General features: G+C 46.4%; 1 protein-coding gene across 1 annotated transcript in view; it reads right to left on the bottom strand.

Moving 5' to 3' along the window:
• The window catches only part of arpc2 (actin related protein 2/3 complex, subunit 2), a 41589-nt gene extending 37076 nt beyond the window's left edge, over nucleotides 1-4513 (bottom strand). The window contains exon 1 of the mRNA XM_078227787.1: nucleotides 4305-4513. Within this exon, the coding sequence (XP_078083913.1) occupies nucleotides 4305-4378 (74 nt within the window). The 5' untranslated portion in view covers nucleotides 4379-4513. The remainder of the gene's footprint in view (nucleotides 1-4304) is intronic.
• Nucleotides 4514-24434: the final 19921 nt, after the last annotated feature.

The following is a 24434-nucleotide window of genomic DNA, read 5'->3' as shown; positions in this document are numbered from 1 at the left end:
TAGCACGGCCAATCAACCTAACCTGCACATCTTTGGACTGTGGGCAGAAACCGGGGCACTCGGAGGAAACCCACGCAGCCGTGGGGAGAACGTGCAAACTCCACTCAGACAGTGACCTGAGGCCAGAATTGAACCTAGGATGAATGACTTGGAAGGGAACTTCCAGATGGTGGCATTCCCAGTATCTGCTGCCCATGTCCTTCTAGATGGTAGTGGGTTTGGAAGGTGCCTGAGAGTTTGGATGATGCTAAAGTTTTTAAAGTTTATTTGTCACAAGTAGGCTTACATTAACACTGCAATGAAGTTACTGTGAAAATCCCCTAGTCGCCACACTCCGGCACCTGTTCGGGTACACGGAGGGAAATTTAGTATGGCCAATGCACCCTAACCAGCACAGCGTTCGGACTGGGGGAGGAAACCCACGCAGACACGAGGAGAACTTGTAGACTGCTCACAGACAGTGAACCGTGCCAGGAATCGAAGTTGGGTCCCTGGCGCTTTGAGGCAGCAGTGTTAACCACTGTTCCACCCGAGGCTGAGTCTAGGTGAGTTCTTGCCGTGCATCGTGTAGATGGTACACTGTGCTACTGTACATCGGTGGTGGAGGGAGTGAAGGTTTGTGGAAGGGTTGCCAATCAAGTAGCTGCTTTGTCCTGGATGGTGTTGAGTTTCTTAAGTGGTGAACAGGCTTTAGGGGAGTCAGGAGGTGAGTTACTTGCCACAGAATTTTCAGCCTCTGACCTGCTCTTGTAGTCACAGTATTTAGATGGCTGGGTCGTCAGTTTCTGGTCAATGGTAAACTCCAGGGTGTTAATACTGAGGGATTCAGTGATGGCGATACTGTTGAATGCAATCAGGTGATGGTTGGATTCTCTCTGGGCAGCACGCTGGCACAGTGGACAGCACTGCTGCCTCACAGCGCCAGGGACCAAGGTTCAATTCTGGCCTCAGGTCACTGTCTGAATGGAGTTTGCACGTTCTCCCCACGTCTGCGTGGGTTTCCTCCGGGTGCTCTGGTTTCTGCCCACAGTCCAAAGATGTGCAGGTGGGGTTGATTGGCCGTGCTAAATTGCCCCTTAGTGTCAGGGGATTAACAGATAAATATGTGGGGTTACAGGAATAGGGTCTCAGTGGGATTGTGGTCGGTGCAGACTCGATGGGCCAAATGGCCTCTTTCTGCACTGTAGGGATACTTTACCATGAATGTTAGGGGCGGTAGTTAGAGTGTCTCTTTCTGGTGATGGTCATTGCCTGGCATTTGTGTGACGTGAATGTTACTTGCCACTTGTGCAGGTCTTGCTGCATTCGAACATGGACTGCTTCAGAATCTGAGGCAGTCACGAATGGTCTGGAACATTGCAGTCATCAGCGAACATCCCCACTTCTGATCTCTCTCTCAAACTGTGGGACTCTTAAATATTTGTGATTTTGATTCTTCACTAAGGTTTTACTCATCCATTTGCACTGTGAGCCCAAACTCTAAATGCTGGCAGGCTCACCTGCTGCTGATCCTGCCCTCACTGCGCCTCTACACAACTGCAATATTACCCCCACCCAGCTCCCTAGCTCCGAGGCACTGACACGTGGCTCAGCTCTGAGGCTCCACCCTTTTGGGGGGGGCGGGGGAGGAGTGTGGGAGGTGGAACAAAGCTGGGTTCAGTCAGGTTCTGCAATTGCAGCTTCACACTCACTGATTCATCCTTTTTCTGTCCGGAGAAACAAAGCATGCAAAATAGAGAACAGGAACCTAGCTGAAGAACAGGAACTGGAGTTAACTCTTACACAGCGAGCAGGATTCAAACTGTAATCTGTGCACCCAACAAACATTTATACTCGACTCAATCCTCTTCCTTCAATTCCAGTTAACAACTCTTTATCTTCCAAATATTTTAAACTTTAAACCTGCTCTCAATCGTCGTGGTAAATTCTGGTAATGTTTACAGGTTCAAACTCCTCCCTGTCCTATTTCTCTCTCTCACACTGGTATGAATTCCACAAGCAACAAGTGTCCTGAAATCTCACCCACAGAACCCTCAGTCACTATTTGTACACAACAGCCCAACCGTATCATCTCCTCTCACCAGATGTATCATGCCACACATGCCAGCTTGGCTCAGTGTCTGGCTCTCTCACTTCTGAATCCGAATGTCATAGGTTCAAGTTCCACTCCAGAGACTTGATCACATCATCCAGGCTGAAAAGCCGAGTTGGACAGAAGGAGTGCTGCAATGTCAGAGGTGCCATGCTTCAGACGAGGCCCCAGTTGCCCCCTCAGCTGGAAACAAAATGATTGGACCAATTTTGTCTTATAGAGTCATAGAGGTTTACAGCACAAGAAACAGGCCCTTCAGCCCAACTTGTCCATGCTGCCCAGATTTTACCACCAAGGTAGTCCCAAATCCCTCGATAGCCATTTTACCCATGTAACTGTCTAAATGCTTTTTAAAAGACAAAATTGTACCCGCCTCTACAACTATCTCTGGCAGCTCCTTCCAGACACTCACCACCCTCTGAGCTTCATCATTCATATTATGAACCAGATATTAAATATTTAATTAATAGTTCAGTTGATGCAGCTCTGAGATTGTCAAATTTGCACACAGCAAGATCCCATAGATAGCAATGAGATTATCTGTTTTATCGTTGCTAGTCATGGTATCAATATTGTCCAGGACACCTGCAGAACTCCTGCTCATCTGATGAATGGCTAACAGTGCAACACTCCTGCAGTATTTACATCAATGATTTGGATGAAGATACCAAACACACAGGAGCTCAATTTACTGATATCACAGAATATCAGGAAAGTAATCTGTCAAGAGGAAGTGGAGAGCCTGCAAAGGGACAGCGACAGGTTAGGTGAGTGGGTAAAAATATGTGAACTTGTCCACTTTGGCAGGAAGAATAGAAAAACAGGATACTATTTAAATGGAGTGTACAGAGGTACAGAGGGATCTGGGTGACCTGGTACATGAATCACAACAAAGCTGGCATTCACGGACAGCCAGTGAACAGGAATGTTAATGAAATGATAATTATTGCAAGCAGAATGGAACATAAACGTAAGGAAGTTTCCCTGCAGCTGTACAGAACATTGGTGTGATCACACCTGGAATACTATGTAATTTTGGTCTCATTTGAAAAAAGTTAAAACTGCATGAGAATCAGTTCAGAGAAGGTTCACTTGACTTATTCTTGGGACGAGAGGCTTATTTTATGAGAAAAACTTGGATTTATTCCCATTGGAGTTTCGAAGAACGAGAAGTGATCTTATTGAATTATACAAAATCCTGAGGGATTTGATAGGGTGAACGCCAGGAGAATGGCTTCCCCCTCGTGGGAGCCACGAGAAACAGGGACGCAGTTTAAGAAAATGAGGTCTCCTGTTTAACACGGAGATGAGTTTTCTTTCTCAGAGGGTTTCCGGCCGGTGCAATTTTCTTCCCCCTAAAGCACTGAAACTGGTCATTGAATTTATTCAGGACAAACTTTTGACAGTCAAGGGATCATGGGGGCAGACAGGAAAGTGGAACTGACACCACAACCAGATCACTTATGATCCTGTTGAATGGTGGAGCAGATTCAAAGGGCTGAATGGCCCACTCCCACTCAGATTCTTCTAAACTGACCCTCTGACAGTGCGGCACTCCCTCAGTACTGACCCTCTGACAGTGCAGCACTCCCTCAGCACTGACCCTCTGACAGTGCGGCACTCCCTCAGTCCTGACCCTCTGACAGTGCGGCGCTCCCTCAGTCCTGACCCTCTGACAGTGCGGCACTCCCTCAGTACTGACCCTCTGACAGTGCGGCACTCCCTCAGTACTGACCCTCTGACAGTGCGGCACTCCCTCAGTACTGACCCTCTGACAGTGCAGCACTCCCTCAGTACTGACCCTCTGACAGTGCGGCACTCCCTCAGCACTGACCCTCTGACAGTGCGGCACTCCCTCAGTACTGACCCTCTGACAGTGCGGCACTCCCTCAGTACTGACCCTCTGACAGTGCGGCACTCCCTCAGTACTGACCCTCTGACAGTGCGGCGCTCCCTCAGCACTGACCCTCTGACAGTGCGGCGCTCCCTCAGCACTGACCCTCTGACAGTGCGGCGCTCAGTGACGCTATCCCTGGTGTGTGTGGGGTTTGGGGGGGAGGGGGGGGGGGGTTTGCGGGTCTCAGTCTCTCGGTGACTGTGGGAGTTGGGGGGGGGACCCCGCCCGGGCCCGGGAATGAGGAAGTGGGGCCCGCCCGGAGCCGCGCTGCGGCCTCTCCCGCCCGCCCTGGCCCCGCCGCCCGGCTGTCTGTACCCCGCCAGCGCGTTCTCCAGCTTCAGGCTGAGGGTTTCCTCCACGATGCGGTTGTTGATCTCCAGCAGGATCATGGCGGCGGCGCTCGGACTCTCCCTCTCGACCTCACCTCAGGCTCTCCCGGAAACAGGGCCGCAACCACTTCCGGCCTCAGGACCCCGGTGACAGGCGGCCGCGGCGCGCCTGCGGCACAGCTTCCGCCTCCGGTCAGGGGACCAGGAGCCAGCCACAGCAGCAATGCAGTCTGGGATGGAGGCACTGCCATTGCTGGTGGGGAAACTACCAAATTTTAAAAGTTTGCTTTGATTTATTATTGTCACATGTATTAACATACAGTGAAAAGTATTGTTTCTTGTGCGCTATACAGACAAAACATACCGTTCATAGAGAAGGAAAGGAGAGAGTGCAGAATGTAGTGTTATAGTCATATCTAGGGTGTAGAGAAAGATCAACTTAATATAAGGTAGGTCCACTCAAAAGTCTGACAGCAGCAGGGAAGAAGCTGTTCTTGAGTCAGTTGGTGCGTGATCTCGGACTTTTTTATCTTTTTGTCATCATCATCATAGAAACCCTACAGTACAGAAAGAGGCCATTCGGCCCATCGAGTCTGCACCGACCACAATCCCACCCAGGCCCTACCCCCATATCCATAGAAACATAGAAACACAGAAAAACTACAGCACAAACAGGTCCTTCGGCCCACAAGTTGTGCCGAACACATCCCTACCTTTTAGGCCTACCTATTACCCTCCATCCTATTAAGCTCCATGTACTCATCCAGGAGTCTCTTAAAAGACCCTATTGAGTTTGCCTCCACCACCGCTGATGGCAGCCGATTCCACTCGCCCACCACCCTCTGTGTGAAAAACTTACCCCTAACATCTCCCCTGTACCTACCCCCCAGCACCCTAAACCTGTGTCCTTTCGTAGCAGACATTTCCACCCTGGGGAAAAGCCTCTGAGAGTCCACCCGATCTCTGCCTCTTATACACCTCTATTAGGTCTCCTCTCATCCTTCGTCTCTCCAAGGAGAAAAGACCGAGCTCCCTCAGTCTATCCTCATAAGGCATGCCACTCAATCCAGGCAACATCCTTGTAAATCTCCTCTGCACCCTTTCAATCTTTTCCACATCCTTCCTATAGTGAGGCGACCAGAACTGAGCACAGTACTCCAAGTGAGGTCTGACGAGGGTCTTATATAGCTGCATCATTATCCCCGGACTCCTAAACTCAATCCCTCGATTGATAAAGGCCAGCACACCATACGCCTTCTTAACCACCTCCTCCACCTGGGGGGCTGATTTTAGAGTCCTATGAACGCAGACCCCAAGGTCCTTCTGATCATCTACAGTACTAAGAGTCTTTCCCTTTATATTGTACTCCTTCATCCCATTTGACCTACCAAAATGGACCACGAAGCATTTATCTGGGTTGAAGTCCATCTGCCACTTGTCCGCCCAGTCTTGCATCCTATCTATGTCCCTCTGTAACTTCTGACATCCCTCCAGACTATCCACAACCCCACCAACCTTCGTGTCGTCGGCAAACTTACCAACCCATCCCTCCGCTTCCTCATCCAGGTCATTTCTGAAAATGACAAGCAGCAAGGGTCCCAGAACAGATCCCTGGGGCACACCACTGGTGACCGACCTCCATTCAGAAAAAGACCCATCTATACCCACTCTCTGCCTCCTTTGGGCAAGCCAGTTCTGGATCCACCGGGCAGCAGCCCCTTGGAACCCATGCCCTTTCACTTTTTCTAGAAGCCTTGCATGGGGGACCTTATCGAACGCCTTGCTAAAATCCATATAAACCACATCTACTGCTTTCCCTTCATCAATGTGTTTAGTCACATTTTCGTAGAACTCCACCAGGCTCGTAAGGCACGATCTGCCCTTGACAAAGCCATGCTGAGTACTCTTGAGCATACTAAACCTCTCTAAATGCTCATATATCCTGTCCCTCAGGATCTTCTCCATCAGTTTATCAACCACTGAGGTTAGGCTCACCGGTCGGTAATTACTTGGACTATCCCTATTCCCCTTCTTGAAAATAGGAACCACATCCGCAATCCTCCAATCCTCCGGCACCTCTCCCGTCTCCATCGACGACACAAAGATCATCGCCAGAGGCTCTGCAATCTCTTCCCTCGCCTCCCACAGTAACCTGGGGTACATCCCATCTGGACCCGGCGACTTATCTATCTTGATGCCATTAAAGATTCCAGCACAACCTCTTTCTTAAAGTCCACATACTCAATCCTTTCAGTCCACCGCACGCCCGCAGTACATCCACCCATGTCTTCTCCTCTGTGAAAACCAAGGCAAAATACTCATTGAGCACCTCTGCCATTTCTACTGGTCCTGTACAGACTTTCCCGCCTTCACCTTTTATAGGCCCTATTCTGTCACGTTTCATCCTTTTACTCTTCACATATTTAGAGAACACCTTAGGGTTCTCCTTAATCCTACTTGCCAGGGCCTTCTCGTGACCCCTTCTGGCTCTCCTAATTTCCTTCTTTAGTCCCTTCCTACAAGCCGTTTACTCTTCTAAATCCCTATCTTCGCCAAGCTCTCTGAGCCTTTTGTATGCTTTCCTTTTCTTCTCGACTAGGCCCGCACAGCTTTCGTGCACCACGGTTCCTTTAACCGACAACACCTCCCTGTCTATATATTTACCCATTAATCGCTCTAACCTACACATCTCAGGACACTAAGGGCAATTTTTAGCATGACCAATCAACCTAACCCGCACAATCTTTGGACTGTGGGAGGAAACCGGAGCACCCGGAGGAAACCCACGCAGACACGAGGAGAATGTGCAAACTCCACACAGACAGTGACCTAAGCCGGGAATCGAACCCGGGTCCCTGGAGCTATGAAGCAGCAGTGCTAACCACTGTGCCACCGTGCCGCCCATGACGGAACTGTCAGAGGCCCATGATGGAAAAAGTTGGAAGAGAGAATGTCCAGGGTGCGTGGAGTCCTTAGTTATGCTGGCTGCTTTGCTGAGGCAGCGGGAAATGTAGACAGAGTCAATGGATGGGAGGCTGGTTTGTGTGATGGATTGGGCTACATTCACGACCTTTTGTAGTTTCTTGCGGTCTTGGGCAGAGCAGGAGCCCATACCAAGCTGTGATACAACCAGAAAGAATGCTTTCTATGGTGCATCTGTAAACGTTGGTGAGAGTCGTAGCTGACATGCCAAATTTCCTTCGTCTTCTGAGAAAGTAGAGGCGTTGGTGGGCTTTCTTAATTATAGTGTTGGCATGGGGGGACCAGGACAGGTTGTTGGTGATCTGGACACCTAAAAACTTGAAGCTTTCGACCCTTTCCACTTCATCCCCGTTGATGTAGACAGGGACATGTTCTCCTCTATGTTTCCTGAAGTCAATGACAATCTCCTTTTTGTTGACATTGAGGGAGAGATTATTGTTGCTGCACCAGTTCACCAGATTCTCTATCTCATTCCTGTACTCTGTCTCGTCATTGTTTGAGATCCGACCTACTACGGTGGTGTTGTCAGCATACTTGAAAATCAAGTTTGAGGGGAATTTGGCCACACAGTCATAGGTGTATAAGGAGTATAGTAGGGGCCTGAGAACACAGCCTTGTGGGGCACCGGTTTGGAGGATGATCGTGGAGGAGGTGTTGTTGTCAATCCTTACTGATTCTGGTCTGTGGGTTAGGAAGTTCAGGATCCAGTCGCAGAGGGAGGAGCTGAAGCCCAGGCCACGGAGTTTGGAGATGAGTTTCGTAGGAATAATGGGGTTGAGCTGTCATCAATAAATAGGAGTCTGACATAGGTATCTTTGTTATCTAGGTGTTCCAGGGTTGAGTGCAGGGCCAGGGAGATGGCATCTGCTGTAGACCTGTTGCGGCGGTAGGCAAACTGTAGTGGATCGGGCAGTCTGGGAGGCTGGAATTGATTCGCGCCATGACTAGCCTTTCGAAGCACTTCATAATGATGGATGTCAGAGCCACTGGATGATAGTCATTAAGGCACGCTGCTTGGCTTTTCTTAGGTACCGGGATGATGGTTGTCTTTTTGAAGCAGATAGGGACCTCAGATTGTTGTAAAGAGAGGTTGAAGATGTTCCTGGAGCTCCAGAGTCAATTAGATCAGAAAATCCCCACTGGGTTGTGGCAGGGAGAAGGCAAAAAGGAGGAAAATAGTTAATAAAATATTGAAAGTCTGAACTAAAAATCGATAATGATAGAAATATTCAGCAGGTCACTCAGCACCTGTGGAGACAGAAACCAATTTTACCTTTGTTCACTGGGTGGTTTTTGAATGAGTTAAAATCTCGCTCAATTGTTTCAGTTCCATGACCCTGTAAAAGAGATCTTGATGCTCTCTCCACTCACATTGTTTTGTTTCTTAAAGACTTGATTAGTTGTAAGTATTCGCATTCCAACCATTATTCATGTAAATTGAGTCTGTGTCTTTATAAGCTCTGTTTGTGAACAGAATTCCCACTCACCTGAAGAAGGGGCTTAGAGCTCCGAAAGCTTGTGTGGCGTTTGCTACCAAATAAACCTGTTGGACTTTAACCTGGTGTTGTTAAACTTCTTCCTGTAAAATAACTCAGACTATTTAAAGATGTAACTGCTGTTAACCACCTGTAGAAGGGGCTTGCAGCTCCGAAAGCGCGTGTGGCTTTTGCTACCAAATAAACCTGTTGGACTTTAACCTGGTGTTGTTAAACTTCTTACTGTGTTTACCCCAGTCCAACGCCGGCATCTCCACATCATGACCACGTACAGAGGCAGAGAAATGAGGAGGAGAGAAATAAATAAAAAGGAAAGTTTGCGATGAGGTTTAAGGTGGGAAATATTAAATGATGAGTGTGCAGAATGTGAATTTGAAGCTAATGATCAGCTATGATCATATTAATTGGTGGAACAGTCTCAAGAGGCCATATGTTCTACTCCTCCTCCTAACTCTCTGTTTTCTGTCTGTTATAGATGCCACATCCTGGCTCTGGAATGTTTCCAACAAAGGTACCTAAAGGCCATCATGGGAATTGAATGAATGACAAATTCACAAACAACAAGGTCCTTCATCATGCTGGGCAGAACAGCAGGGAATGGAATTTTGGAAGCTGAGACTGAAAGCCTGTGAGGTGTGTTGTTGTTCAAGCTATTCAAGTTGGAGCAACTTTTGTAGAGAATTCCAAAGTGAGATATTCAAATATGGAGATTTGAAACTCTCATGAGAAAGACAAAGTTTCAGTGAGATTGGTTGGCTCATAATGTGACAAATGTATGGGTGGCTTGTTGAGAAATCCATGGAATTGGGTTTGGTTGCATCCATCATCTATTGTGTAGTGTGATGTGTCAGACCAATTGACATGTGCCTCATAGCTACCCTGAATGTTAGAATGTAAGATGGATATTGTACATTGGTGCATCTTTTTAAAATTGCAAAGCTTATGTTTGTTTGTTCCAAACCCCTAGAGTCTTGGGGCTTTCTCAAACTTTTGTCCACTTTAAACAAAATGTTATTGGTTCCTAACCAGATTTTATCCCCCACACAACCCAGGGTTAAGATTCATAACAACATTCCTTAATACCTCATGTCTTTCTAAAATATGGCACCCAGGATTGGGTGCAATACTCCAGCTAAGACCTAACTAGCATCTTAAACAAGTTCAACATAGTGTTGCACTCTATGCCCCTATTAATAAAGCCCCATTTAGCATTATACCCTTTAATTTATAATGTCTTTTCACGTTCTCCCAATCAAAATGAATTGCTTCACACTTCCCTGCATTAAATCTCATCTGCCACATATCTACCTATTGCCACCAGCATGTCTGTGTCCCTTTGAAGTTCTACGTTCTTCCTCAGTGCACAATGCTTTGTATCATTTGAACCTTTTGTAATTGTACCCTGTGCACCAAGGTCTAGGTCATTCATATATAATCAGGAAAACAAGAGTCCCCACACTGACCCCTGGCGAACTCCACTACAAACCTTCCTCTAGCTTGAAAAACATCCGTTAACCATTACTCGCTCTTTCCAGACATTCAGCTAATATTGTGTCCATATTGCCAATGTCCCTTTTATTCCATGAGCTATAATTTTTCTCATGTCTGTTGTGTGGCACTGTATCAAATACCTTTTGGAAGTCCATGTACACAACATCAACAGCGTTACCCTCATCAACCCTTTCTATTACCTCTTTAAAAGACTCCAGCAAATTAGTGAATTATACCTTTCCCTAAGAAATCATTGATGGCTTTCCTTAATTTGCTCAAGTGGCTATCAATTTTGTCCTGAATTAATGTTTCTAGAAGCTTCCCACCATTGAGGTTAAACTGACTGACATGCAGTGGCTGAGTTTATCCATACACCCTTATTTATCATTTGCAACTCTCAGTCCTCTGGCACCACGCCTTAGCCTAAAGGAGACGGAAAAATTAAGGCGAGTGCCTCTGCAATTTCCACTCTCACTTCCCTCAGTATCCATGGATGCATCTCATCTGATCCTGGTGCTTTATCAACTCTTAAGTGTAGACAGCCTATAAAGTATCTCCTCGTGTCAATTCTAAAGCCTTCAAGTGTTTGAAACTGTCACTAATAGCTTAGATGCACTGGAGCAACAAGATGTCCACCACTAATTGCTCTCCTGGTGATTTGCGCACTCCTTTCCAGAATACATTCCAATTCTTCCATAATTTTCTTCTTCAATCTCCATAAATCACAGGTTTATCCAAAACATTGATATATCTATCCTAATCTGCCCCAAGTCCTTGATCATTGATCATTCACTGACCCCCATCAGGCCCCCCTTTCCCAAAGCCTCCAATGTTAAAATCTTGTATGGCCTTGTGAGTCCCTGTGTCAGTAACCTCCTCCAGATCTTTGTGCATTTTGTTACAATTATGAGGTTTATAAGATTGGTATTTTTTGAGACTGTTTCTTTAATTTAGAATAAAATGAAGTGGGTCATGTGAGCGGTTCTGAAGTCTGCCTGACAACAGGCCTGGCTGATGTACCTGGTAAAGATTAAAGGGAGATCCAGATTATTTTGCTGGAAAGATGATACAAGGTGGTCACATTTGGAGACAATGGCAGAAGCATCTCTGCTTACAGTAGTTAGACTGCTAGTGTTCAACATTGCAGGATGGTGTTGAGAATATTGGGTTGTAAGTAGTTTTACTTTAAATTGTCTATTAACCTTCCAAGATAAAAGAGAGCTGGAGTTGCAAGGACAGTTAATCAGTTCATCAGCATTTCTACACGGTTATAAGGCCCATACGATTCATATTGCCACGGAGATGGGCTTCAAGAGGAGAAAGGTTTCTAGTATATCCTGGAAACTCACAGACACGGTGGCACAGTGGTTAGTACTGCTGCCTCACAGCGCCAGCGACCTGGGTTCGATTCCTGGCTTGGGTCACTGTCTGTGCGGAATCTGCATGTTCTCCCCGTGTCTGCGTGGGTTTCCTCTGGGTGCTCCGGTTGGTACTCGGGTGGAAGGTCAGCCATGATCCAGTGAATTCTGGAGTAGGCTTGAGGGGCTGAATGGCAGACTCCTGTTTCATTTTTCTGTCCTATGAGAGGTGAGACCTTTCTAATTATGAGTGTGATTGATGTCGAAAAGATGTTTTACTTTTGGGGAGACCAGACCATAATCATAAATGAGGTAGTTACACAATGGGGAATTGAGAAGAAACTTCTTTACCCTGAGAGGAGTGAGAAAGTGAAACCTGCAAATACAGAGAATACTTAAGGTGAGTGGTGAAGATGTATTTAAGGGGGAAGCGGGATAAACACAGGAGGGAGAAAGGAATAGAAGGATATGTTGCTGGGTGAGATGAAGAGGGATGGGATGAGGCTTGTGTGGAAAATAAATGCCGGCATCAGGACCAGTTGGCCCATTTTTGTGGTTTAAAATTCTTTGTAAGTAAACCCCGCTTGAGATCAACTTCTGCGTTCTCTGTCCACGTACAGCCTGGAACCAGTTTTTGCATGGTAGCCCTCCTGAGTGTCTGTTTAGGTTTATTTATTAGTGTCAGAAGTAGGCCTACATTAACACTGCAATGAAGTTACTGTGAAAATCCCCATGCCACCACACTCCAGTGCCTGTTCGGGTACACTGAGGGAGAATTTAGCAGGATCAATGCACCTAACCAGCACGTCTTTTGGACTGTGGGAGGAAGCTGGAGCACCCGGAGGAAACTCATACAGACACGGGGAGAATGTACAGACTCCGCACAGATAGTGACCCAAGCCGGGAATCGAACCCGGGTCCCTGGCGCTGTGAGGCAGCAGTGCTAACCACTGTGTCACCGTGCCGTCCATCAGGAGAGGAACCAGGCATCCTTGTATAGATGCCGAGAGTCAATTTCCCAATGAGATTTATGTCACATGGGTGAAAAGATTTTTTTTCACTCTCTCTAGGAATGAAAGCATCATTGGCTAGATCAGCATTTATTGCCCATTCCAACTGCCCTTGAGAAGATGGTGGTGAGCTGTCTCCTTGAACCGCTGCAGTCCACGTGGTGTAGGTACACCCATAATTAGGGAGGAAGTTCCAGGATTTTGAACCAGTGAAGGATACATTTCTTAGTCAGATAGTATGTGTCATGGAAGGAAACTTGCAGGTATGTGTCTGCCACCCATTTAGGTGGTAGAGATTGCGGATTTGGAAGGGGTCTTCATGATTTCTTGCAGTGAGTCTTGTAGATGCTACACACTGGTGCGACTGTGCATCAGTGGCGGAGGGAATAAACGTTGAAGACGGTAGATGAGGTATCAATCAAGGCTGCTTTGGCGAACATCATGAATGTTGTTGGAGCTGCACTCATCCAGGCAGGTGGAGAGTATTCCATCACACACCTGACTGTAAGAATCTGTCCACTTCAACCCAGCAGGCTTACTAAAGTGAAACATACACTTAGTCAGAGGCTGTCTGCATTATCTGACCTGGGGATCCTCTAAAAGGATAAAGGCCTCCATGAAAGGTCTGAATGATGGATCATTACTTTAGTGCTCAGGGTTTCCCTGTGCAGCCCGTGCTCCGACATGACTCAGCCCAAGGAGCTAGTTGGGAAATGTATTACAGCAAGAATTAACTGGGAACCTCCCACAAATCAGTAATTGGATTAATTGGGGTATTTTGTGCTGAAAAGAGTGAACATAATGAGAACTGTTCAATCCATAGCCCAGGAGATGGGGATTTGATTAGTAACTCGAAGATTGCTCAGTGTTGCTCCATCACTTACACTTGGCAGAAATATTCACCCATGATGATTCATTCTCCTGACCAGGATTGTGCTGTGTGGGATCAGGCTAAATTAATAACTGGAAACTATTTCTGGTTAATGTGCAATCCCTTTGTGTGTTTATGTTTGTGGTTCCTGAGATTGGAAACTCTTTGTGGTGACAGTCACTCTTCAGCCCTGGAGACAAAGCGCTGAATCTTGTAGTCGACTGGTGCACTGCTCCCTCCTGCCTGAATTGGAGCTCACTGAACTCCTCAAATCTATCTTTCCCCCCTCAACAACTCATAACTCTACATATTCCCAAGTTCTTCCAACATATCAATCCTACTGTCGTATCTGGAAAGGTTCCCCCTAACAATGTACAACCCCCCCCGACCCTGCACCCCACGTCACACTTCTTGACAGGTTACGAGGAATGTGTGTTGTTTGATAGATGATCACTTTCACCCCTCAGCTGCAGCCTCCAATCTCTCATTTTGTAAAGCGAGTTGAGAAGCTAAGCTGTGAGCAGGGTATAAAGAGGCCGCAAAGATTTATAGATAGGTTAAGTGAGTTGGCAACAAGCAGACAGATGGAGCATAATGTGAGGAAGTGAGAGGTTATTCTCTTTGGTCATAAGAATACAAAATCGGGCCCGACAAGCTGGATTTCTATTTCTCCTATTTCTTATGTTCTAATCAGGGTCAGTGAGGGTTGATCAGGGTCAGTCAGGGTGGGACACCACCATTAAAAGGGGATAGCAACACACAACTACCACAAACACATTGTGCACCAGAAGAACATAGTTGTCAATAATCATTTCCACTCCTCATTTCTTTACTCTCTTCAGTGTGCAAGTAACAGCAGTGGTTCTCGTGAATACATAGACACACAAACACAAGAGATGTAGTGAAAGAGAGAGAGATCCTGTTATATATTGTAAAGCAAACATCTCTGTGTGATTAGTCACAAGATGTGCTGTGACATTACCAGAGGCATCCGTAGGTTTTTATCTCTCTTCCATGTCGGACTTCAATCTAGCAACAGCTCTTAAATAAATCTGCATTGAGTTGGTTCAAAACCCACATTGTGGCACCACTTTATCTTTTGTCTTGTTGGTAATACTGGCTAAAACACCTAATATATAGCAGCTCTGTATTAGGAAGTGGCTTTTACTGAGGCCCTGGATAGGATGTTGCCCATGGCACCTAAGCTTGCACTGGGCAAGAGCTCATTTCCCAAGGCAGCCTCTGAATTTTCCTTTGTTGTGTTTGTATTTACCTCTGGATTTTCACTTAATTCCAGGTTTGTGCACTCTTTAGTTTGATACTATCTCTCACCTCTTTTCTTGATCATGGCTATGTTATTTGATACTTTTTAAAAAATTCATTCGGGGGACAGGGGCGTCGCTGGCTGGGCCAGCATTTATTGCCCATCCCTAGTTGCCCTTGAGAAGGTGGTGGTGAGCTGCCTTCTTGAATCGCTGCAGTCCATGTTCTGTGGGTTGACCCACAATGCCGTTCGGGAGACAATTCCAGAATTTTGACCCAGCGACTGTGAAGGAACAGTGATATATTTCCAAGTCAGGACGGTGAGTGACTTGCAGGGGCACTTGCAGGTGGTGGTGTTCCCATGTATCTGCTGCCCTTGTCCTTCTAGATGGAAGTGGTCGTGGGTTTGGAAGGTGCTGTCTAAGGATCTTTGGTGAATTGCTGCAGTGCATCTTGTAGATAGTACACACTGCTGCTACTGAGCGTCGGTGAGGGATTGAATGTTTGTAGATGTGATGCTAATCAAGCGGGGCTGCTTTGTCCTGGATGGTGTTGAGCTTCTTGAGTGTTGTTGAAGCTGCACCCATCCAGGAAAGTGGGGAGTATTCCATCATACTCCTGACTTGAGCTTTGTAGATGGTGGACAGGCTCTGGGGAGTCAGGAGGTGAGTTACCCGCCGCAGTATTCCGAGCCTCTGACTTGCTTTTGTAGCCATTGTGTTAATGTAGCAAGTCCAGTTGAGTTTCTGGTAACCCCAAGGATGTTGGCAGTGGGGGATTCAATGATGGTAACACCATTGAATGTCAAGGGGCAGTGGTCAGAGTGTCTCTTATTGGTGATGGTCATTGCCTGGCATTTGTGTGGCGTGAATGTTACTTGCCACTCATCGGCCCAAGCCTGCATATTGTCCAGATCTTGTTGCATTTGAACATCTGAGGAGTCGTGAATGGTGCTGAACATTGTGCAATCATCAGCGAACATCCCCACTTCTGACCTTATGATGGAGGGAAGGTCATTGATGAAGCAGCTGAAGATTGTTGGGCCTTGGACACTGACCCTGAGGGACTCCTGCAGAGATGTCCTGGAGCTGAGATGACTGACCCTCCACAACCACAACCATCTTCCTATGTACCAGGTATGACTCTAACTAGCAGAGAGTTTGCACCCTGATACCCATTGATTCCAGTTTCACTAGGGCTCCTTGATGCCTCACTCAAGGCCTGTCACTCTCACCTCACCTCTGAAATTCAGCTGTTTTGTCCATTGACCTCTTAAAGGTTTTAACTGAATTGTTTCTGAACACCTCCTACAGAGTATCTGCAGTTTCACCCAATAACAGAGATGCTTCAGCGTGATTTGGACAGGCTGAGTGTGTGGGCAGATGTAGTATAATGTGGATAAATGTGAGGTTATCCACTTTGGTCGCAATAATAGGAAGACAGATTATTACTTGAATGGGTTTAAATTGAAAGAGGCGGATACTCAACGAGACATTGATGTCCTCGTGAATCAGTCACTGAAAGTAAGTGCGCAGGTACAGCAGGCAGTAAAGAAGGCAAATGGTATGTTGATCTTCATAGCGAGAGGATTTGAGTGTAGGGATAGGGATGGTTTACTGCAATTGTAAAGAGCGTTGGTGAGGCCACACCTGGAGTATTGTGTGCAGTTTTGTGTCCTTATCTGAGGAAGGATGTCCTTGCTATCGAGGGGGTACAGGGAAGGTTTACCAGGCTGATTCCTGGGATGGCAGGTCTGTCATATGAGGAGAGACTAAGTCGGTTAGGATTATATTTACTGGAGTCCAGAAGAGTGAGAGAGGATCACATAGAAACTTATAAAATTCTAACAGGATTACACAGTGTAGATTCAGAAAGAATGTTCCCGATAAAGAACATAAGAACTAGGAGCAGGAGTCAGCCATCTGGCCCCTCGAGCCTGCTCCGCCATTCAATAAGATAATGGCTGATCTTTTCATGGACTCAGCTCCACTTACCCACCCGCTCACCATAACCCTTAATTCCTTTACTGTTCAAAAATGTATCTATCCTTTCTTAAAAACATTCAATGAGGTAGCCTCAACTGCTTCACTGAGCAGGGAATTCCACAGATTCACAACCCTTTGTGTGAAGAAGCTCCTCCTCAACTCAGTCCTAAATCTGCTCCCCCTTATTTTGAGGCAATGCCCCCTAGTTCTAGTTTCACCCGCCGGTGGAAACAACTTCCCTGCTTCTATCTTATCTATTCCCTTCATAACCTTATATGTTTCTATAAGATGCCCCATTCATTGGTGGTGGGGGGAGTCCAGAACTAGGGATCATAGTTTGAGGATAAGGAGTAAACCTTTTAGAACTGTGGTGAGGAGAAATTTCTTCACCCAGAGAGTGGTGAATGTGTGGAATTCACTACCACAGAATGTAGTTGAGGCCAAAATGTTGTCTGATTTCAAGAAGAAATTAGATATAGCTCTTGGGCTAAAGGGTTCAAGGGATATGGGAGAAGGGGGATCAGGATATTGAATTTGATGATCAGCCATGATCATAATGAATGGCGGAGCAGGCCCGAATGGCCTACTCCTGCTTCTAATTTCTATGTTTCTATGACGAGGCCCTATCTCCATAACCCCATGTATTTACCTTGCTAACCCTCCTAACCTGCACATCTTGGGACACTAAGGGGCAATTTAGCATGGCCAATCCACCTAACCTGCACATCTTTGGACTGTGGGTGGAAACTGGGGCACCCGGAGGAAACCCACGCAGACACAGGAAGAACATGCAAACTCCACAGAGACAGTGACCAAAGGCCCGGGTGTCTGATGCTGTGAGGCGGCAGTGCTAACCACTGTACTCATGACTGAAGGTATCGATATGACATGGAGCACACAACTGATGTGGAATCTTGTCTAAATGGGTAAGTGCTCAGTGTCCATCTACCATATGAAGAAAGATAGATTTTATCTATCAGTCCGGTGCCCTGATAAACTCCGATATGAAACCACTGCATCTCCTCCCTTGCCACTATCCCTGGACTCAGTACAATGGGATATGTAGACCCTGAGGGAGGAAGGCAAGGCTGGCTATGTTGATAGGCCACAGGAATCTGAAACATGATAAATGCAGTTGTTGCTGAACATTGATTGAGATCTGACATAATCACAGCTATGAGCAGGAACAATAAACAAGAGTTTAGATTGCTGAGCCAAACATGGCTGTGGTCAGTTTTTGCTAAGACTGGAATCTCCTCCACCCTAAATACCATGTTGGGCATGGGTTAAATGATCCCACAGAGGAATATTTCACTCCAGGCACCATCAGTAACTTTCCTTGTGTTAATACAACACTGGAAGACAAAGCAAGCTTTCTAGGTGCTGATGGACTAGTTTTGAAATTCTGTTTTGGTCCTGTTTCAGATCTCCCCTCAGAGGACAGCAGACCTGGAACTCCTGCAGTCGCCGTACATTCACTGATCATTGACACAAGAGGCCATTTAGCCCCTCAAGTCTGTTCAATGAGATCATGGCTGACCTGTGACCTACTTCCATATGTTTGCCTTTGCTCCATATCTTTTAACACCATTGGCTATCAAAAATCCATCCATCTCCATTTTAAGAATTAATGATTGATTTGGTATTAATCGCAATCTGAGGAAGAGCATTCCAAACTTTTACCACCCCTTGTATGAACAAATGTTTCCTAATGTCACTCCTGAAAGTTCTGGCTCGAATGTTTTGACTGTACCTCACAGTTCTAGACTCCCAACTCCAGCGGGAATTGTGTTTCTCCCTATTGGCTATCCTTAATAGCTGGAAAATTTTAATCAGATCATCCCTGAACTTCTATATTTCCGAGTTAGTAACTAGTAAGACTTCTCCTTGTACTTTAATCCTTGGAGTCTCAGTACATTTCAGGTAAACCTACACTGCACTTCTCCCCAGGCCCAAATCTTCTTGATGTTATCAAGAAACGGCTGAAGGCACTGCAAAGATTATGGGCACTCACAATATTCCGCCATAATACTGAAGACATGTGCTCCAGAACTTGCTGCGCCCTTACCCAAACATTCTAATACAGCTGGCATCTACCCGGCAATGTGGAAAATTGCCCAGGTATGTCCTGTACGCAAAATCAGGACGAATCCAAACCGGCCAATTACCGCTCCATCAGTCTACTCTCGATCATCAGTGAAGTAATGGAAGGGGTCGTCAACAGTGTTATCAAGTGGCACTCAGTTCCTGATCTTATTACAGCCTTGGTTCAAACAAGGACAAAAGGGCTGAGTGCCAGAGGTGAGGTCCTTGACATCAAGACAGCATTTGACTGAATATGTCATCAAGGAGCCCTAGCAAAACTGGAGTCAATGGGAATCAGGGGCAAAACTCTCTGCTGGTTGGAGTAATATTTGGCACAGAGGAAGATGGTTGTGGTGGTTGGAGGTCAATCATCTCAGTCCCAGGACATCACTGCAGGAGTCCCTCAGGGTCAGTGTCCTCGACCCAACCATCTTCAGCTGCTTCATCACTGACCTTCCCTTCATCATAAGGTCAGCGGTGGGGATGTTCGCTGATGATTGCACAATGTTCAGCACCATTCACAACTCCTCAGTTACTGAAACAATTTATGTCCAAATGCACCAAGATCTGGACAATATCCAGGCTGGGCTGACAAGTGGCAAGTAACATACATGCCACACAAGTGCCAGGCAATGACCATCTCCAACAGGAGAGGATCTAACCATCACCCCTTAACATTCAATGACATTACCATCACTGCATCCCCCACTATTAACATCCTGGGTGTTACATTGACCAGAAACTGAACTGGACTAGCCATATAAATACTGTGGCTACTAGAGCAGGTCAAAGGCTAGAAATCCTGCAGTGAGTAACTCACTTCTTGAATCCACAAGGCCTGTCTGCCATCTACAAGGCACAAGTCACGAGTGTGATGGAATACTCCCCACATGTTTGGGTGAGCTGCAACAATACTCAGGAAGTTCGACACCACCCAGGACAAAGCAGCCCCGTTTGATTGTTACTCCTCCTCCAAATATTCAATCCCTCCACCACTGATGAACAGTGGCAGCTGTGTGTACCATCTACAAGATGCACTACAGGAACTCACCAAGGCTCCTTAGGCAGCACCTTCAAAACCCATGACCTCCACCATCTAGAATGACAAGAGCAGCAGATACCTGGGAACCCCACCACCTGGAGGTTCCTCTCCAAGTTACTCACCATCCTGACTTGGAAATATATCGTCGTTTCTTCCCTGTCGCTGGGTCAAAATCCTCTAAAACTCTGCTGCCCATGTCCTAATTCACAGGAAGTCCCTTTCTCTATCACCCCTGTGTTTGCTGATCTACCTTGCCTCCTGATCATAAAGCCATAGAGTCATTGAGGTCTACAGCGCAGATAAAGGCCTTTTGGCCCATGCATCTGCGCCGGTCAAAGACAAACCAGCGTTACGGAGATGGAAATAAGAGGTCTTAGAGATTGTATGAGTATAACGTCAGAAGCTCATCTTGGGGATAAATGTGACACCAAGGTTGTCAACAGACTGGCTTAATCTTACAGTTGCCAGACCGGGGTTGGAGTTGGTTGTTGGGAACAGAGTTTGAAGTGTGGACCAAAGACAAGTGTGGACCATCTTCCAGCACTTGGCCCATGGCCTTGTATGCCTTGGCATCACAAGTGCACATCTAAATACTTCTTAAATGTTATGAGGGTCTCTGCCTCCACTACCCCCACAGACAGTGAGTTCCAGACTCCCACCACCCTCCGGGTGAAAAGGTTTTTCCTCACATCCCCTCTAAACCTCCTTACCCTAAATCTATGCCCCCGATCAATGATCCTTCCACCAAGGGGCAAAGTTTCTTCTTGTCTACTCTATCTATGCCCCTCATAATTTTATACATTTCAATCCTGTACCCCCTCCCTCTGCTCCAAGGAAACAACCCCAGTCCATCCAATCTCTCTTCATAACTAAAACTCTCCAGCCCAGGCAACATTCTGGCCAATCTCCTCTGCACCCTTTCCAGTGCAATCGCATCTCTCCTTTAATGTGTATTCCAGAACTACACACTATACTCTAGCTGTGGCCACACCAATGTTTTATACAGTTCCAACATGACTTCCCTGCTCTTCAACTCTATGCCTTGGCTAATAAATGCAAGTCTACCGTCTGCCTTTGTAACCACTATATCCACCTGTTGTTTGCTAGAATTCCGGCCAATAAAACATCCCAAACTACAACAAACGACAACACCAAACCACACAAAAATATATTAGGTCAGATGGCCAAAAGCTTTGTGAAAAGAGGTTTTAAAAAGTGTATTAACAGATGAAAACATCTAGAATGACAAGAGCAGCAGATACCTGGGAACCTTAAGCAACTGGTTTACATGCATACCAAGGTCCCTCTGATTCTCGATGCTTCCCAGGGTCCTGCCATTTATCATGTATTCCCTTGTCTTGTTTGTCCTGCCCAAGTGCATCAGCTCACACTTATCCGGGTTGTATTTCATTTGTCACTGATCAGCCCAGCCGACCAACCCATCTATATCCTCCTGATTTCAAATCCCCCTCTCTTTCTCCAATCTCCTCCAGCCCCACAGCTCTCCACAATGTTGCTCTCCTCTAATTCTGGTCTCTTGAGCATCCCCGATTTTAATTGCTCTATCCTTGGTGACCGTCAGTTGTCCAGGTCCCAAGCTCTGGGATTCCCTCCCTACGTCTCACTGTCTCTCGTGTTGTATTCATCTGTTAATATACTTTTTAAAACCTCTTTTCACAAAGATTTTGGCCCTCTGACCTCATACATTTTTGTGTGGTTTGGTGTTGTAGTTTGTTGTATAAGTGTCTTGGGATGTTTTATTGGCCGGAATTCTCCGGCTGTTCACGCCGGCGTGGGGGGGTGATGTCAGTGGGAATTCCAATTGACAGCGGCAGGACCAGAGAATCCCACCGTTAGCAAACAACACCCCACCTCCCATCGACAGGAAACACGTGGCTGGGAGGCCGGAGAATTTCACCCATCAGATTAATGTTGATGTTCTGTAATCGCCTGATAGGGGCATGATGCTGGAAGACATTCAGTGGGTGTGATCGTGATACTGATATTGTCCATACCACAAGCATTCCCTCCCAAAGACAGGGGTGTAATATTTTAATGTGTTGATTAATAAAGAAGAGTGTTTGGGGTGTGAGCATGAAACTATAATCTCCACCCTGAGCTAATTTATTAAATAAATTATTGATCTATTTCACAGAGACACAGCTACAGAAACAGGTGGGAATATTTCACAAGTGATGCTCAGAGATGACCACATTTGTGTAATGACAGTACAGCCCTGTGAAATCAGCTGTGGCAACACCAGGGCAGGAGTTTCAGCTCTGATCAGTGGGGTATCATAAGAACTACTGTTAAAGCCCTTAGATACATTTTCAAACTACAATTTGTGACAATTTTCATTCACTTGTAAAATAAATTGATAATAAAAATGTCCTAGTTTAATATTATTGGAGATTTAATTCCCTTTATCTGATCATGACCATCTTTTTCATTGAGTCAAACAGATGCAGATTAAGTCCAGGAAAACAGCCGCGACCTTTTACTGTTGACCCCTTGGTGATATCAGCAGAGGCCAGGATTTTCAGCAGCTTTGTGTCAGCTCATACCTCAGATTCACAAAAATACTTTCTTCATCGCCTCGAGAAAATCATAAGGACCTGGAGCAGGAATTGACCATTCTGCCCATCGAGTCTGCTCCACCATTCAATAAGATCATGGCTGCTCTGCTCATGCTCTCAACTCCACTTTTTGTCTGACCCCATAACCCTTATCTCCCTTGTCAATCAAAAATCTCTCTAACTCAGCCTTGAGTAGATTCAGTGATCCAGCCTCCACTGCTCTCTGTGGAAGAAAATTCTCAACACAAACAACACAAATTCCTCCTCATCTCTGTCTTTATTGGAAGACCCCTTATATCTGTGTCCCCTCGTTCTAGATTCCTCCACGAGAGGAAATATCCTTCCAGGATCCACCCTGTCAAACCCCCTCAGAATCATAGAGTCATAGAATCCCTGCAGTGCAGAAGGAGTCCAATCGGCCCATCGAGTCTGCACTGACCACAATCCCACCCAGGCCCCATTCCCGTAACCCCACATATTTACCCTGCTAGTCACCCTGACACTAGGGGCAATTTAGCATGGCCAATCCACCTAACCCGTACATCTTTGGAGTGTGGGAGGAAACCGGAGCACCCTGAGGAAACCGGAGGAAACCCACGCAGACATGGGGAGAACGTGCAGACTCCACACAGACAGTGACCCAAGCCGGAATTGAACCTGGGTTGTATAGAACGTTGGTACGGCCGCATTTGGAATACTGCGCCCAGTTCTGGTCGCCACACTACCAGAAGGACGTGGAGGCTTTAGAGAGAGTGCAGAGGAGGTTTACCAGGATGTTGCCTGGTATGGAAGGGCTTAGTTATGAGGAGAGATTGGGTAAACTGGGGTTGTTCTCACTGGAAAGACGGAGGATGAGGGGTGACATAATAGAGGTGTATAAAATTATGAAAGGCATAGATAGGGTGAACGGTGGGAAGCTTTTTCCCAGGTCGGTGGTGACGTTCGCGAGGGGTCATAGGTTCAAGGTGAGGGGGGGGAGGTTTAACACGGATATCAGAAGGACGTATTTTACGCAGAGGGTGGTGGGGGCCTGGAATGTGCTGCCAGGCAAGGTGGTGGAGGTGGACACACTGGGAACGTTTAAGACTTATCTAGACAGCCATATGAACAGAGTGGGAATGGAGGGATACAAAAGAATGGTCTAGTTTGGACCAGGGAGCGTCGCGGGCTTGGAGGGCCGAAGGGCCTGTTCCTGTGCTGTATTGTTCTTTGTTCTTTGTTCTTTTATGTGCCAGGACACCCAGAACATTCTGTTCTGCAGCATTTTGCAGTCTCTCTGCATTGAAATAACACTCTGTTTCTCTATTCTTTCTGCAAAGTAGATTACTTCATATTTTCCCCCTTATTCTCCATCTGCCAAACTTTTGTCCATTTACTTAATCTATCTATATCATTTTATAGACTCTTTGTATCCTCCTCACAACTTGGTTTCCTGCATTTTGATTTGATTTGATTTGATTTATTATTGTCACATGTATTAACATACAGTGAAAAGTATTGTTTCTTGTGCGCTATACAGACAAAGCGTACCATTCATAGAGAAGGAAACGAGAGAGTGCAGAATGTAGTGTTACAGTCATAGCTCGGGTGCAGAGAAAGATCAACTTAATGCAGGTAAGTCCATTCAAAAGTCTGGCAGCAGCAGGGAAGAAGCTGTTCTTGAGGCGGCTGGTCCGTGACCTCAGACTTTTGAATCTTTTTCCCGACGGAAGAAGGTGGAAGAGAGAATGTCTGGGGTGCGTGGGATCCTTAATTATGCTGGCTGCTTTGCCGAGGCAGCGGGAAGTGTAGACAGAGTCAGTGGATGGGAGGCTGGTTTGCGTGATGGATTGGGCTACATTCATGACCTTTTGTAGTTCCTTGCGGTCTTGGGCAGAGCAGGAGCCATACCAAGCTGTGATACAACCAGAAATAATGCTTTCTATGGTGCATCTGTAAAAGTGTCGTAGCTGACATG

Source organism: Mustelus asterias, chromosome 14 (assembly GCF_964213995.1).
Source record: "Mustelus asterias chromosome 14, sMusAst1.hap1.1, whole genome shotgun sequence".
Classification (NCBI taxonomy): domain Eukaryota; kingdom Metazoa; phylum Chordata; class Chondrichthyes; order Carcharhiniformes; family Triakidae; genus Mustelus; species Mustelus asterias.
Note: the sequence above shows the minus strand (reverse complement) of the source record. Positions and strands in the feature narration are given on the sequence as shown.